At 47.4% G+C, this 17538-nt stretch overlaps 1 protein-coding gene across 10 annotated transcripts in view; it reads left to right on the forward strand.

Moving 5' to 3' along the window:
- Nucleotides 1–14344, forward strand: part of SEPTIN6 (septin 6) — a 111423-nt gene extending 97079 nt beyond the window's left edge. For 3 of the 10 annotated variants that reach the window (XR_009547591.1, XR_009547586.1, XR_009547589.1), the window contains 2 exons: nucleotides 10663–11991; nucleotides 12026–14344. Coding sequence is in view for 4 of the 10 variants with exons in the window: in XM_060183269.1 (XP_060039252.1) it covers nucleotides 10663–10687 (25 nt within the window). In the remaining 6 variants the exon portion in view is untranslated. Of the gene's footprint in view, nucleotides 1–3078; nucleotides 3124–10662 lie in introns of all 10 variants that reach the window. The other 7 variants (XR_009547588.1, XR_009547590.1, XM_060183270.1 and 4 more) reach the window with 5 other exon arrangements.
- Nucleotides 14345–17538: the final 3194 nt, after the last annotated feature.

Genomic DNA, 17538 nt, shown 5'->3' on the forward strand with positions numbered 1-17538 from the left:
ACACACACACACACACAAACACACATACCAGGAGACCTGGAAACTGAGTCCAAGCTCTTCTGCTTGGCCTGCTAAGGAGGACTGTGAGGGAGAGGATAGCAGATACTAAAGGCAAGAAAAAAAGAAAGGAAGAAGGTGCCAAATTTTTCAAAGGAAAGAAAGCAGAAAGGAGAGAGGCACTAAGTGCAATAAGAATAAGAAGTACAAGTCTTTTTTTTTTAATGTTTATTTATGAGGAGAGTCAGAAAACCAGAGCATCATCCTGGCACATGCAATGCTGGGGATCGAACGCAGAACCTCGTGAACTCAGAACCTCATGCTGGAGAGTGCAACACTTCATCCACTGTGCCATCTCCCAGACTGCAACGTGGAATGTCTAGAAGCTCAGGACCTCGTGCTTGAGAGTTTACAACTTTTTCTATTGTGCCACCTCCCAGATCGTGGAGAAGGATTTTTTTTTTTTTTTGGCCACCAAGGTTCTTGCTGGGGCCTAGTGCCTGGCGCCTGCAGAGCTTCACCATTCTGGTGGCTACCCTCCCACCCCCCACCTCTATTCCAGAACACTGTTCAGCTCTGACTGACTGTGGTGCTGGAGATTGGGTATTGAACGTGGGGCCTCAGAGCCTCAGGCAAAGAAACTCTTTTTGCAGAACCACTATATTATCTCCCCAGCTCCAAAAATTTTTGACAGAGTGTGAGAGACAGAGAAAAGACACCTGCAGCACTACTCCACCATTCGTGAAGCTTCCCTCCTTGCAGGTAGGAACTAGGGAACAGAACCCAGGTCCTTGCACACGAAATTATAGGCACCACCACCACCCAGTCCTCAGAGGAAGTTGTCTTTTTAAAATTTTAATGGGAAAAAAAGACACAGAGAGGCCAGAGCACTGCTCAGCTGTGCCTTATGGTGGTGCTAGGGGTTGAACCTACAACATTGGAGCCTCAGGCAGGAAAGTTATTTGCAGAGCCATTATGCTGTCAGCCCCAACCCTGGAAGGAGTCCTTACAAGGAGCCCAGGGCATTCTGAGAGACTGGAGCTGCTGTGGCTCCCAGGCCTGCTGGCTTGTCACACCGGCTACTTAACTTTCTTGCCTCCTTCTCACTGGAATGGCCAACCGAGATGCATGGCTGCTTAGCATGAGAACTGAGAGCTTGGTGGGGAGCACTCCTATGTAGTGCTATTCCTTCAGTCTGTCTCTGCCCCCTGTAACTTGATCAGGAGGGATAGCCAGGGCCTCTGGTTCTGGTGTCCAGGCTTTGCTTGCTGAGGTTCCCACTGCCTGTCCCAGAACCAGAGCAAAGCATTTCGGGTAAAACATGCAAAAAGCTAAGAGAACCCAGGGAGCCTCCAGGAAAGGAGCCTGAGGCCAGGGAACTGTCTGTGGTCAGTGTCTTGTTTGCTCCTGGCCCCAAGCTTTGGTTCTAGTCCCTGGAAGAAGGTATTTCCTTCCTTCTGCCATACCTTCTTCCGTGACAGTCTTAACAAAATTAGTGATTTCGGTGCAACAGTGAAATAGTTATATATATGTTATATTAAAAAGAGAGAGAGTGGTCCGGGAGGTGGCGTAAAGCAGCAGACTCTCAAGCATGAGGTCCTGAGTTCAATCCCCGGCAGCACATGTACCAGAGTGATGTCTGGCTCTTTCTCGCTCCTCCTATGTTTCTCATTAATAAATAAATAAGACTTAAAAAAGAGAGAGAGAGAGAAAAGGGGGGGGGGAGTCAGGCGGTGGCACAGCAGGTTAAGCGCATGTGGCGCAAGGTGCAAGGACAGGCCTAAGGATCCCGGTTCGAGCACCCAGCTCCCCACCTGCAGGGGAGTCGCTTCACAGGTGGTGAAGCAGGTCTGCAGGTGTCTGTCTTTCTCTCCCCCTCTCTGTCTTCCCCTCCTCTCTTCATTTCTCTCTGTCCTATCCAAGAACAACGACATCAATAACCACAGCAATGTTAAACAACAAAGGCAACGAAAGGGAAAATAAATAAAGAGAGAGAGAGAGAGAGAAAGGATGGAGAAGAAGAGGAAGGGAGGTAGATAGCATAATGGTTATGCAAAGATTCTCTTAGGCATGAGGCTCCAATGTCCCAAGCCAAAGCTGATCAGTGCTCGGGCAAAACAAACAAACACCCACGAAGGCAGGGGAGAGGTCTGGGAGAAAGCATAGTAGTTCTGCAAAAAGATTTTTCATGCTCGAGGCACCAAAGATCCTAGGTTCAATCCCCAGCACCAACACAACCCAAAACTGAGTAGTGCTCTGGTAGGAAAAAATAGCAATAATAATAAAATATGGAAGGAAGAGGTGAAGAGAGAAAAACAGGAAGAGAGGGAAAGGCAGAACCAAGGAAAGAAGGGAAGGAAAATTTCTGGACCAGGCTGTAGCTTGCTGGAGCACGTATTCCCCATGTGTGAGCCCTGGATTTTGTCCCCAGCCCCCCCTTGGCCCACCACATATAATTTGAATATTCTCACCAATCAGCCCAGAGATATTTGTTAATTCAGTCATAGCACTCTTTAAGATTCACTGCCAACTTAGTTTTGGGATGAAATTTCAAAGAGCCTGGGGGTGGGGGTGGGAGTATGCCTCTTTAGACAATGGACTGGTGCATTCCTCACCTGGGGTGTTTGTTAACATGGCCCCTGGGCCACGCTGCGGGTGGAAACTGGTGGGGAGGAAGCCTCCCTTTTTTTTTTCTCCAGATCCCACTAGTAGTATATTCTCCATCATATCTGGGTGTTCAGTGGAAGTTCTTCCCAGCCAGCCTTTTTCCCAGTTGTCTCAGATCAGCGGACTCTCTAGCCCTGACCTGGGCAGAAACTCTTTAGCAAGAGAGATACACCTCTCTCCAGTCTCCAGAAATGGATTATATTTAAACCTTCTAGAGTCACAGGTTCCCGGATTTTCTTTGGCTATTCTTCCAGAGGCTAAGATAGAGCAGCAGTATTGGGGGGGGGGGCGGAGGTGTCCCCACTCCTTCTACCATCGCTTGACCTCTAATTCTTCCTGGTATGTATCCCTTCCTAATATTTGATCCCTCTCCCAAGCTCAATCCAACCTTCATCAGCTCTTACTGTTTTACAGTTAACTCTGCTGTTTGCTGCATGCTGCATGAGGCCCGGGGTCCTGGTAAGCTTTGTTAACTCTCAGTAGAACTGGCAGTGACTTCTAAAACATACCACCCCCCAAATCTCACCCAACACACAGAGCTAATCATGAAAGCAGCTGTGGGCTCCATTTCCCCATCTCCCCGTAACTGGGCTCCTCTGTAACTTTCAGTTTCAAGGACTAGTCTGATAGGACTGTGACTGTGTGTGTGGAATGTCCGCTTACTGGAAAGCGGAATGTTTCTAGATTTTGGCTGCTAGAATAGCTGAGTACCATAGGAAGACCCCTGTGATCAATATTCTTTAAACATTCAACAATTACTCTTTATTAAAAACATTACATTGGGAGTCGGGCTGTAGCTCAATGGGTTTAGTGCACGCGGTGCAAAGTGCAAGGACTGGCCTATGGATCCCGGTTCAAGGCTCCCGGCTCCCCACCTGCAGGGGAGTCGCTTCACAGGCGGTGAAGCAGGTCTGCAGGTGTCTTATCTTTCTCTCTCCCTCTCTGTCTTCCCCTCCTCTCTCCATTTCTCTCTGTCCTACCAACAATGACAACATCAATAACAACAATAATAACTACAACAACAATGAAAAACAAGGGCAACAAAAGGAAAAATAAATAATTATTTTAAAAAAAACATTGGGGGGTCGGACGGTAGCACAGCGGGTTAAGCGCATGTGGTGCAAAGCACAAGGACCAACATAAGGGTCCCGGTTCAAGTCCCCAGATCCCCACCTGCAGGGGAGTCGGAGTCACTTCACAGGTGGTGAAGCAGGTCTGCAGGTATCTATCTTTTTCTTCCCCTCTCTGTCTTCCCCTCCTCTCTCCATTTCTCTCTTTCCTATCCAACAACAAACAACATCAACAACAACAGCAACAATAATAAACACAACAAGGCTACAACAACAAGGGCAACAAAAGGGGGAAAATGGCTTCTAGGAGCAGTGGATTCATGGTGCAGGCACTACGCCCCAGCAATAACCCTGGTGGCAATATATATATATATATTTCATTGATTTATTAGTGAGAGAAAAACAAGGGAGAGAGAGAGAGAGAGAACCAGAGCATCCCTGGTACATATGATGCCCAGCCTCAAATTCAGGACCTCATGCTTGAGAGTCTGGACACTTTTATCTATGCACCACATTCTGTGCTGCATGATCAATTTTTTAAAAGAATTTATTTATTCATGAGAAAGATAGGGAAAAAAAACCAGACATCACTCTGGTACATGTGCTGCCAGGGATTGAACTCAGGACCTCAAGGTTGCGAATCCAGTGCTTTATCCACTGCGCCACCTCCCGGACCCACCTGCAAGATCAATTTTTTTAAGTTCTGATTTGGGCTACTTTTTTCTTTTACTTTTGAAAGAAGCTTAAATGTTGCCTCACTGATTCCCTCTGGTGGCTGTTTCTTTTTTAAACCAGAGCACTACTCAGCTCTAATATATGATGGTGCTGAGGATTGAACCTGCGACACTGGAACCTCAGGCATGAAGGCCTGTTGCACTGCCAATAGTGCTATCTCCTCAACCTGAAGAAATCTTTTTTCTTTTTTGTACAATTTCTTTTTTTTTAATATTTTATTTTATTTATTTATTCCCTTTAGTTGCCCTTGTTGTTTTATTGTTGTAGTTATTGTTGTTGTTATTGATGTATTTGATGTAGGATAAGACAGAGAGAAATGGAGAGAGGAGGGGAAGACAGAGAGGGGGAGAGAGACACCTGAAGACCTGCTTCCCTGCCTATGAAGTGACTCCCCACCTTTTAAAGAGAGAGAGAGAGAATACAGTCCAGTGTACTCACAACCCAATTGCCAACAGCCGTAAACCAAGGGGTGATCCTGCTTTATCTACGACCCCAAAACCTGCTGGAATGTTGTAAGAAAAACCCCATACCAGTTCACCTAGAAATACTTTAGCCCATCTCTCTAATAGATAAGACTTAAAAAAAATTATGAGGGAGTCAGGCGGCAGCACAGCGGGTTAAGCGCAGGTGGCACAAAGCACTTAAGGATCCCGGTTCGAGCCCCTGGCTCCCCACCTGCAGGGGAGTCTCTTCACAGGCGGTGAAGCAGGTCTGCAGGTGTCTATTTTTCTCTCCCCCGTCTGTCTTCCCCTCCTCTCTCCATTTCTCTCTGTCCTATCCAACAATGACAACATCAATAACATCAACAATAATAACTACAACAATAAAAAAACAAGGGCAACAAAAGGAAATAAATAAATCTTTAAAATAATAATAAAAATAAATTTAAAAAAATATGAGATGGGCTAAAGGATTTCTAGGGGCCGGGTGGTAGTTTACTGGGTTAAACACACATAGTGCAAGTGTAGAACCCACGCAAGGATTCCAGTTCCAGCCCCCAGCTCCCCACCTGCAGGGGAGTCGCTTCAAAAGCGGTGCAGCAGGTCTGCAGGTGTCTTATCTTTCTCTCCCCCTTTCCATCTTCCCCTACTCTCTCAATTTCTTTCTGTCCTATCCAATGACAACAGTAACAACAACAACAATAATGGAAAAAATGGCCATGGGAGTCGGGCGGTAGTGCAGCCGGGTAAGCACAGGTGGCGCAAAGTGCAAGGACCAGCTCTGTTTGAGCCTCCAGTTCCCCATCTGCAAGGGAATCACTTCACAGGTGGTGAAGCAGGTCTGCAGGTGTCTTTCTCTCCCCCTCTGTCTTCCCTTTCTCTCTCCATTTCTTTCTGTCCTATCCAACAACAACAACAGCTATGACAACAATAACAACTACAACAAGCACAACAAGGGCAACAAAAGGGAATAAATAAATAAATGTTTTTTAAAAATTAAAAAAAGAAAAAATGGCCACCAGGAGCAGTGGATGGTACAGGCACTGAGCCCCAGTGGTAACCCTGGAAGCAAAAATAAAATATAATGAAAAATCATGACCAGGGCACCATCATCATCACGCCTATGAAGTTAACAGTGTGCTCATGCCAGGCCTCTGGTCAGTGTCCAGAAAGCCCTTGGATGTCTCGCAGATACCTCTTCTCTTGGGTTTGTTCAGATCAGAGAATATAAGTTGCTGAGTGGCCTTGTCCCCCCACTTTCCTGTGTAGTTAATGAGTTCAACAGCGAGCCTGGGAACCAGGCAGTGGCACACCCAGTGGAACACACACATTACCATGCACAACGACCCAGGTTTGAGCTCCCACTCCCTGTCTGCAGGGAGGGACGATTTATAAGTAGCGAAGCAGCTCTGCAGGTATCTTTCTGTCTCTCCCTATTTCCCTCTCCCCTCTCAATTTCTCTCTGTCCTATCAAATAAACAAGAAAATTAAAAAAAAAAAAAGGAAAGGAAAGAAAAAAGGCTAAACAGCTGCTGGGGTTGGTAGATTCATGGTGCAAGCACCGAACTCTCGGTAACCTTGGTGGCAAAAAAATAAAATAATAAAATAAAATAAAAACAGCAAGCCTGCTATGAGGCTTTCACTCCGGGACCTCCAGGCAGCTGGCAAAACATCCTGCTTTCAAGCAAATCCCAGGAAAAGGAAATACAGCTTCAGAAAACCAGGGCCCATGAAAACAGGCCAAGGAAAACTGTCCCTACAACACAATGGCACAATTCATTGTCTGGTTATTGACTTGAGTCAGACAGCAGCTGTTCACTTAGGAAGACTAGAAGTTTCTGCAGCTTCTGTCTATAATAGAGCCCAGCTCAGCATCTAAGACCTATAGCCACTTATTTCACTAGTAATTTCTATTGTATTTTCTACCCCTCCACTGCCCATTTTCAATGAACAGAGCAGGGCAAATGGATTCCAGTGAGAGCCCACTTAATTTGAGGTTCACCATCCATGGCTTGACCCAATGTGAGTTGGGTTATGTTGAGTGGTCCTTGCTCAGGTGCATTCTGACAAAGCTCTGTGAAAGTATCTCTTCCTCTATCTCTCTCTTCAAATTTTTCATTATCTTTATTTATTTATTGGATAGAGACAGCCAGAAATTGAGAGGAAATGGGGAGAGAGACAGAGAGACACCTGCAGCATTGCTTTACCATTTGCAGTGCTTTCCCCCTGCAGGTGGGACCGGGGGCTCGAACCTGGGTCCTTGAGCATTATAACATGTGTGCTCAACCAGATGTGCCACCACCCAGGCCTCCCCTTCTCCCCCCCTCATACACACACACTTAATAGGACAGAGAAATTGGGGGGGGGGAATGAGATGAGATACTTGGGGCACTGCTTCACTGTTTATAAAGCTTCCCCCCTGCAGGTGGGGACCAGGGGCTTGAACGTGGGTCCTTATGCATGGTAATATGTGTGCTCAGTCAGGTGCGCCACAACCTGCCCCCTTATTTTCACCTTCTAATCGTCCTTGAGGTTAAAAAAGAAAAGAAAAAAGTATAAACCTCAGTTTGCAAGATGAATCAATGGAGGAGCAGAGACTGAAAGGGGCTCACCCCAAATCACTCAATCAGCATCTAGTGGTGGGACAGGGACAAAACACAATTGTGCATATGTGTGTGTGTGCATTTGCTCAGAGATAGTGACAGCAAACCTACTCCCATATGTTTCTAGCTAACCTCCAGAATTATCTGATAGTCTTCATTCAATGCAAGAAATGTCTTCTTAAGGGTTTAGACCCCCAGGCTAGGAGTTCTGGGGGCCCCTGAACTCTTGTTGAACAGCCAGGAGAGGGTTGGGGAGGCAGCATAACAGTTCTGGGGAGAAAAAAGACCTTCATGCCTGAGGCTCTGAGGTCCCATGTTCAATCTCCAGCACCACTATCAGCCAAAGCTGAACAGTGTGCTGAGTGGTGAGGGGAGGGGGGTGACCAGACTGGAGGCTCAGGCTGTACTCTTGACCTTGACTTTATGGCCACAGGCTGGTCAGATAGCTTGGCTGCTTCCCCACAGGCATCCGGAATGCTCTGTTTCTAGACAAGGACTCAGCTGAGTTGGAGAGAGATCACAGTGTGATGGGAATACAAACTTAAAATGGGTTCCTGAAGTTCAGGCAGTACAGCGCCCTGTGGCCTAGACTCAACACAGAGCCTATGGGCAGAAGACTTCTGTGCTGTGAATCTCCCACTTCCTACCTGCAGGGGATGCTTCACAAGCAGTCTCTCTCTCACCCCCACTCCTCTCGATTTCTCTCTGTCCTAACAAATAAAAAGAAGTTAATGGGGAGTCAGGTGGTAGTGCAGCAGGTTAAGTGCATGTGGCACAAAGCACAGGGACCGGTGTAAGGATCCCGGTTCGAGCCCCCGGCTCCCCACCAGCAGGGGAGTCGCTTCACAAGCAGTGAAGCAGATCTGCAAGTGTCTGTATTTCTCTCCCCCTCACTGTCTTCTCTCTCAATTTATCTCTGTCCTATCCAACAACAATGACAGCAATAACAACAACAATAAAAAAAAGAAAAAAGGGCAACAAAAGGGGGAAAGATGGCCTCCGGGAATAGTGGATTCCTATTCCTACAGGCACCGAGCCCCAGCAATAACCCTGGAGGCAAAAAAAAAAAAAAAAGTAAAGTTCCTGAAAATCATGTTCTTTCAATTCTTTGTTGAGATAAAGCATGTTTATTGTTTTCTTTTGATCCCAACCCACTCGAACTAATAAGATCCCACTCACCGAACAGTAAGAACTTTTGGAAATTGTAATGATGGAAATGTTTGCTTGCGCCAAGTTAGTACCAGCACCAAGCTCCAGTAATAAACCTGGTGGCAATAAAACTAAAGTTTATTTACTGGATAGAGACAGAGAAAGACTGAGAGGGAAAGGGAGGTAGGAATAAAGAAAGAGACACCTGCAACACTGCTTAACTAAGCTTCCTCCCTATAGGTGGTGGGTGGGGGATCTCTGTGACTTGTTGAGAAGCATTGAACTGTCACTCAGAGGCATGTGTGGCTGTGTGAGTGAGAAAGCATGCCCCTCCCCCTTCACCAGTACCCTAAGACCACCTAACACAATTACCTTTGCACTGGTTGATTAGTCGTGCCTGCAACAATATTTTGCCTTTCTTTCTTTCTTTCTTTCTTTCTTTCTTTCTTTCTTTCTTTCTTTTCTTCCCTCCACCGGGCACATTAATCCATCTATCCATCCATCCATTAACCCAACTTCTCTTTTATCATTTCCAGTTTGGGCTTCCTGTAGACACCTTTTTCCTGTGTCAGCTCTCCCTTTCTCTTAAGCCCTCCCCCACCTCCTTAACTGGTGTGGGGGAGCTATGCCCCCTCTCTTCCTGCTGAGGTTTCTAGAATCCAGGAACCTAAGTATACATGCACAGCATCAGGTCTCTGATCAAGAAGCCAGTGGTCATATGACCCTCCCAGCACTCCCCACCCCTACCCCAAGTTACCTCCACCCACATCCCTGGCAGGCTGTGACATGCCAAGGGGTCCCAACTGCTCCCCACTGTCACCGGCTTCCCTCTCCTGACTAATTATACTGACTCCCTACCAAGACCTTTGCCCACCCCCCAAAAAAAAAAAAGCTGGGTGAGCAGCCCTCTTGGTTCCCTGAACCCCACTTTCTGCGGTCATGACTTTCCCTGAATAAACCCCCTTGTGGGAGACACAGCCCCTTCTCTGGAGCCCTTCCTCTTCCAAAACGGAAATCTTTTGATGCCTTTTCCTCCTGGCCCCTCCCCACCCCACCTTGCCCAGCTTAGATTCATTCAAAGTCACTGTACCCAAACAGAGACATGTTTATTTACACATACCCCACCGAGAGCAGAAGAAATAAACACCCTCAATTTCTCCTGGACTTGTGGGTGGCCTCTCCCCCATGCAGCAGAGGGAAGAACCTGAACTTGACCCCCATGCCCCAGCCTCCTGTCTTAAATGAGAAACTCAAGAGACTCACGCTAGTGCTCACACCCCAACAAGGCAGGGCTATAAGCAGGTGTAATAAGCACCCCAGGTCATAAAGAGCCCAAGCCAGACAGCAAAAAAAAAAAAAAAAAAAAAAAAAAAGGCTTTTGGGGTTACCACTCTGAGGACTCTGCCAGTCTCTCTGTATTCAGTGAATGGGATAGTGACCCGTAGTGGGGGTTTTGGCACGAACCCCCCCGTAAGAAAAGGTGAGATTTTCTCAGATGAAAAGAGAGAAAAAAGATTTGTATAGCCCATCTAAGGGTTTGCTATTAAAAAAAAGAAAATGGGAGTCGGGCAGCAACGCAGCGGGTTAAGCGCAGGTGGTGCAAAGCGCAAGGACCGGTGTAAGGATCTCGGTTCAAGCCCATGGCTCCCCACATGCAGGGAAATAGCTTCACAAGCGGTGAAGCAGGTCTGCAGGTGTCTTATCTTTCTCTCCCCTTCTGTCTTTCCCTCCTTTCTTCATTTCTCTCTGTCCTATCTAACGACGATGACATCAACAACAAAAACAAGGGCAACAAAAGGGAATAAATAAATAATCTTTAGGGAAAAAATGCCCAATTCTGTTTTTTGTTTTTGTTTTTTTAATCAAGGGGCCCACTAGCAGGTTTGGGGGGACCCGTTTGAAGTGGAGCGCCCAGCCCCCTCCATTCTTGGGGTTGGTGTTTGGAAATGGCTTGACAAGGACCCGTAGCTAACATGCCGTTTCTCTGCCCTTCCTTTGCAGTAACCCATGGCTGTGTACTGAATAGTATTCCCCGCTACAGCACCACCGGACGCCATTTAGCCCTTTAAGCCGAGGTTCCTCTTTTAACTGACAGCTTCCCTTTGGAGTGCCAGGCAACGCCCCCCCCACTCCCACCCTACCCCACCCCTGCCGTGTACTTCCACCCTTTTTGAGTTCTGCCTCTCAATCCCACTCACCCTGACCATCACCACCACTACCTTTTGCTGCTTCTTCCTCTTTTCCTTTTTCTCCTGCTCCTTCTCCTCTTTCTCCTTTTCCTTCTTCTCCTTCCTCTTCCTCACCCTCATCCTCCTTCCTCCTCATCCCCTTCTTTTTGAGGTAGTTTTTGTCTCTCGATGACTTTATTGCAGAACACACATTGAATTAGGCGATGCCAAAGATTTGGAGGCCCTCCCATTCTTTTAATGTTAGATGAGGGGAGGGGGCTTTCCTTTCTCTTTCATACTAGATAATAAATGGGGTGGGCGGGGAGAGTGAGAGACGCAGAGCCTGGCACCCACTTTTTCTGGTGTGCAGCTTGAGGCTGTTTCATGAGTGAGCAGCTGAGATCAGGATGAGAATGAAGGTGAAAAGGTCACAATGGGAGGGGCTGAGCTAATTTGCCAGAGACAACCGCAGGCGAGAAGGAGGGACCCCTATGCTTTAAGGCTCAAGAAGAAGAATAAGGAAAAAAGAAAAAAAAAAGACCCCCAGAATCCTCAGCACAGAAGGCCTCCACGTTAGAGCAGTGAAGCCTTGATGTTTTGAAACTTCTACTTACATTTTCAAAGCTGCTACCCAGGAACTCCAAACTCACACACCTCCATGGGGTCTCTACTCACCCCCACCCCACCCCCCAGGTCAGTCTTTGCATTAGAAATAGGTGACCCCTCGCCTCTGCATTTAGTTACAGAATGAATTGCTGGTGACTCCCAAGACAGAGAGGACCTACCCTTATCCTAAGAGGAAAGCCTAAGGACTTGCTGGCCTGTGTGTGTGTGTGTGTGTGCGCGGGGGGGGGGGGGGGGGGGGGCGCGGACCCTCAGGTTTAATTCTCATATATTTTTTCTTTTTTCTCATTTGATAGGACAGAGAGAAATTGAGAGGGTGGGGAGAGAGAAAAAGAGACACCTGCAAACCTGTTTCACCACTTGTGAAGCTTCTTCTCTGCAGGTGAAGACCAGGGGCTTGAACCCAGGTCTTTGCTCATGGTGGCTTATGCATTCAACCTATGCCACTGCCCGGCCCCATCTCAGGCTTAATTCAATGTCTCCTCACTCCCGATCCATATTGCAAATGGACTGTGTGTGTGTGTGTGTGTGTGTGTGTGTGTGTGTGTGTGTGTGTGTGTGTGTGTGTTTAGACCTGGCCTTTTGATGTGCAGAGAAACCCATTAGTTAACAGGAATAGGCTTTGGGGTAGCCCCCTCCCACCATGGAAGGTTAGCTGAGGATGGGGTGGGCAAAGCAGAGAATTTCAAGCCAGTCTTCCAGCCAGGAGTCAGCAGACACATCCTAGTGGGTAAGCTCCCCTGGAAGAGTGAAACAGGGTGTAGCAGGTGTGCAAAAGTTTGGACACGTGAAAAAGAGGGGGGGGAGAGAGAGACAGACAGACCAAAGCTTCCTCTAGTGCACTGGGAGCTGGGCTTGAGCTGGGGTCTTACACAGGATAAAGCATTGCACTATCCAAACGAGCTATTGCCAGGGCCCTCAAATAAACCTTAAATCAACTTAGTTTTGGTACAGAAACATCAAGTCTGTGAGTGAACATAAGACCTTTACAAAGTTAGCCAAGGCCATGGGAAGGATTTTTTGCAGAACCATTATTATGCTATCTCCTGATGCCTAGGATATATACATATTTACTTTAAAAAAAAAAAAACAGAGCACTGCTCAGCTCTGGCTTCTGGTGGTGCTGGGAATTGAACCAGGGACCTCAGAAGCCCAGGCAAGAAAATCTGCAGAACTATGATGCTATCTCTGACCCCCTAACCCCACCTCTGCTGCCATTGAAGGATTTTGATGTTTATTTCTGCTGAGTAGCTTTTCTCACCGTAGGCAGAAAGGCTCTCCTGTCTTCTGTGAGAAGGCTTTTGAAATATAATAATTGTCATTTTTTAATACCTAAAGTATTCTAACAGAGTGAAATTGAAACAAAGCCAGCCATCAGGAATGGTCTGTGCTTTCATTCTTCCCCAGATAGGAGTGGACTGGCTTTTCTAAAAAATCTCTGCCGTGTGTGTGTGTGTGTGTGTGTGTGTGTGTGTGTGTGTGTGTACACACACACATACACACACACCCAACACTTTCTCTTAAGCCAAGAAGTCTGCTTTCCACCCTGCTTTGCAGCCCCCTTTTTGTCTTCTGCTGTGACCATTTGCACTCCCAAGAGGCAAAACCAGTGTGTGGTATCCTTCAGCCTTCAGCAGATTCCCTCCACCAGTGGGGGGGTCTACCAGTGACCCTGCTTCTAACCGGATGGCTCTGTGCTGTGTCCCCTCACCCCATCTGACCTCGGGAGGGGGGTCCCTCTTCCTCTGGCTAACTCTGTGTTTTCTCTCTCTTTCTCTCTCCCTCTCCAGCTTTTTTTAAAATCTTGTCTCCGGCAGCCGCATTCAGTCTCACGGAGAAGACTGTGTCATTCTAGAAGAGTTAGGGCCACCCCTGTTGTCTTCAACCAGACACCCACCCACACCCTCACCCCCACCCCCCAAGTGTGTGCAAGTGTGCGTGCACACACACAGACACACACACACACACACACCATGCTCCACATGTGTCCCTGTGTCCAGGCAAGAATCTTTCTTCCTGACTTCCATGGTCTTTGCGATTGGAAGTGTCTTGTGCAGGGAAAGAAGTGTCCAAGTTGGAGGATGGACCCAATTGTCACCTCCGAGAGACAACTCATTGCTGGATGACTCACCCTGAGTGTAAGTCGCTGGGGCCCGAAGACCCCAGCGGTGGGGTTAGAAGTGCTGGCCACAGGTTTGGGTGGTGGAGCCCTTTTTATTTATTTATTTTTTTTTAACGATTCTCTGACTTCAATGGGTTGACTGTCTCCGGCCACTATTAGACCTCTCTGAACGGGACGAGCAAGCCCGGTGACATCTCGAACTTTCTTCAGCAGCTACAGGCCTAATGCCAATTTCTAGGCAGGGCGGAGTTGGATTCACTAGTCTGATACTCAGGTGGAGCAGGAAGAGATGGTGGAGGCAGGGAGATTGAAGCTTAGTGAGAACCTCTCAGACCCAATTTGGGGTTTGCAGAGAGGCTTCTGCTCAACCTGTGGAGCCAGAAGGAGAGCTTTGGGTTGAATTCTTGGTTGGACTTTTGTCAGAATGCCCTGTGAGTGTGTCCCATGCTGTCATCACCAATCCACTGTCTCTGGAGTGAGCTTCTTTGCATGTTTTCCAGAATCTGTCTTTTTTTTTCTTCTCCTCTGTTCTTTTTTCTTTTTCTTCTGTTCCTCCTCTTCCTCCTCCCCCTCTTCCTCTTCCTTTTTCCTCTTCTTCTCATTCTCCTCCTGCTCCTCCTACTCCTCCTCCTTCTTTCTCAAAGGTGTGACCCATCATTTTCCTGTGGGGTTTCCATTCACTGGGAGAGACAGCCCGAAACCAGCACTGTTGGCTTGAAACCTTTCTAATGTCCATGTTAGTTTTCAATAAAACTCCAAGAAATGCTCAGTGGTTGTGTCATCTGCTCTTGTTGCCTCTTTTCTTTTCTTTTTGTTTTTTTAGTTTTTATTTTAATAGGATACAAAGTGAAACACCAGAGCCCTGCTCAGCTCTGGCTTCTGGCAGTGCTAGGGATTGAACCTGGGACCTCAGAGCCTTAGGTTTGAAAGTCTTTTGTGGGCTGGAGAGAAAACATAATGATTTGACAAAAGGCTTTCATGCTGAGGCTCCAAGGTCCCAGGTTCAATCTCCAGCACTCTACCAGAAACAAGACCTGAGAAGGGCTGGTATGTATCTTTCATTAAATAAATAAAATATGGGGCCAGGTGGTAGCACACCTGGTGAGCGCACATGTTACAATGTGCAAAGGACCCGGGTTTGAGACCCCAGTCTCCACCTGCAGGGGGAAAGCTTTGAGTGGTGAAGCCGTGTTGCAAGTATCTCTGTATCTCCCTCTCTACCACCCCCTTCCCTCTCTATTTCTGACTATCTCTATCCTATAAAGATAATTTAAAAAATTTAAGAAATATAAAAATAGGGCAGGAGTAGATAGCATAATGGTTATGCAAATAGACTCTCATGCCTGAGGCTCCAAAGTCCCAGGTTAAGTCCCCTGCACCACCATAAGCCAGAGCTGAGCAGTGCTCTGGTTAAAATAAATAAAAAATAATAAAATAGAAATATAAAAATAAATAAAATATTAAAAATGAAAGTCTTTTATAGAACCACTATGCTGTCTTCCCAGCCTGTAATCTGCTATTTTTTTATTATTATTGTCTTTATTTATTGGATAGAGACAGCCAGAAATCAAGAGGGTGATAGAGAGGGAGAGAGACAAAGAGACACCTGCAGTCCTGCTTCATCACTCGCAAAGCTTTCCTCCTGCAGGTGGGGACCGAGGGCTTGAACCTGGGTCTTTGCACATTGTCATATGTGCGCTCAACCAGGTGCGCCACCACCCGGCCCCCTGTGATCTGCCCTTAAACCACCGGGCGACTCAGCCCATGATGGTGTGCTTTAAAATTTAGTGGGGGGAGGGAAGGGCTGCATTTCCCAAGTGGGTGACTTGAGGGACTCCAGGGAACCCTAGAGGTCCACGGGCAGTCTTCCTAGGTGGGACCGGACAGAGGTTTCTCTGCTCTGTCTAGGCCTGGGGTTCCCTGGGACGCATGGGGAGGGTGGGAAGTCCTCCATTTCCCTCCATTTGCATGGTCATTGTGTCATCTAGAAGGGTCGAAAGTGGAATGCCAGACCCTGGGGACAAGATTCAGGTATGCTTTTTTTTTTTTTTAATTTATTTATTCCCTTTTGTTGCCCTTGTTTTATTGTTGTAGTTATTATTGTTGTCGTCATTGTTGAATAGGACAGAGAGAAATGGAGAGAGGAAGGGGAAGACCGAGAGGGGGAGAGAGAGAGAGACACCTGCAGACCTGCTTCACCACCTGTGAAGCGACTCCCCTGCAGGTGGGGAGCTGGGGTCTCCAACCGGGATCCTTATGCCGGTCCTTGTGCTTTGCGCCACCTGCGCTTAACCCGCTGCGCTACAGCCCGACTCCCTCAGGTACGCTTTTATTCGGGAAGGTAGATGGTGCTTTGTGTCTTGTGTCTTCTCTCATTCAATGCCATTTCCTGAGCTGCTCTTTATGGCTAGAAAGGCCTTCTGGAGGTAGCAAGTTGCTCTTTGTGCATGAGTGGGCTGGGGGTGGGGGTTGCTAAAGAGGGGAAAGGAAGAGTGGGGGCCAGCAAAATGGCACACTTGGATAGCTGTGTGCTGCCTGCTCATGTGTGCAATCCAGGTTTGAGCCTGACTCCCCCCCACACACACCGCATTGGAGGAAACGTCGGTGCTCTCTGCCTCTTTGTCTCCCTCAAAAAAGTGTGTGGGATAGGAGTAGGAGGGGAGCTTTCAACACTCAAGTTGCAGCTGAGGTGGAGTTTCCTCTCCCAGGCACTGGAGTGAGTCAGAGAGTGGTTTTTGGTCCTCATCCTCTTGGTACAAAGGCCTGAAGGCCAAGGCAGTTATAGAGACCACAATATCGATTCACAGCTCCGTCTCCAGGGGGCAGTAGAGAGAGGGGCATGGTTCATCTGCTTGTCTCTGGGCTGAGGTGGCTGAAAAACACAGGCTCCAAGGCCAGAGGTTGGCCTGCAGCTTGTGCCCTATGGTGACCTGTTATAAAGGTCTTTGTACAGGGAGAATGTTGGTGACTCCCTGGCAAGGGGATTGTGAAGGCTCCCAGAGCCATTGCAAACTAGAGATGTGGGTAGCCCTTCTTTAGTATTTTTTTTCCTTTTATAATTTAATAGGAAAGAAAGAAATTGATAGAGGAGGGAGGGAAAGAGACCTGCAGACCTGCTTCACTGTGAAGCTTGCCCCTGCAGCTGGGAACAGGAGGCTTGAACTCAGGTCCTTGTACATGGCAATGTAAGTGTTCTACTTAAGTGTGCCACCACCGGCTTTTTGTCTTTTTTTAAAAATATTTATTTATTCCCTTTTGTTGCCCTTGTTGTTTTTTATTGTTGTAGTTATTATTGATGTCGTTGTTGTTGGATAGGACAGAGAGAAATGGAGAGAGGAGGGGAAGGGGGGGGTAGATAAAGATAGACACCTTCCTTAAGAAGGGCTCCCCAGGAGTCGGGAGGTAGCTGCAGCGGGTTAAGCACACGTGGCGCAAAGTGCAAGGACCGCATGAGGATCCCAGTTTGAACCCCTGGCTCCTCACCTGCAGGGGAGTCGCTTCACAAGCGGTGAAGCCGGTCTGCAGGTGTCTATCTTTTTCTCCCCCCCCCCTTCCCACCAAAGAATTTTAAGGAAGGACTTAGCCAGCTGGGAAGACAACATAATGGCTATTACAAACAAACAAAAACCTTGCATGGCTGAAGCACCAAAAGTCCCAGGTTCAATCCCCAGCATCACCTTAAACCAGAACTGAGCATTGCTCTGCTAAACTTTATTAGAAGCACCTCAAATCCCTCGAATTCAGGGCTTTCCTACCTTAGCACTACTGATATTTGAGGCCAGATCTTTCTTTCTTTTTTTTTCCTTTCTGCTCAGTTCTGGCTTGTAGTCATGCTAGGGATTGTATCTCAGACTTTGGAGCCTCAGGCAAGAAAGTCTTTTGTAGAACCATTATGCTGTCTCCCCACCCAAGGTCAAAGTCTTTTTCTCCTCTTTCATTCAGGGAAAGGGTCACAGCACTGAA

Source organism: Erinaceus europaeus, chromosome X, assembly GCF_950295315.1.
Source record: "Erinaceus europaeus chromosome X, mEriEur2.1, whole genome shotgun sequence".
NCBI classification, from domain to species: domain Eukaryota; kingdom Metazoa; phylum Chordata; class Mammalia; order Eulipotyphla; family Erinaceidae; genus Erinaceus; species Erinaceus europaeus.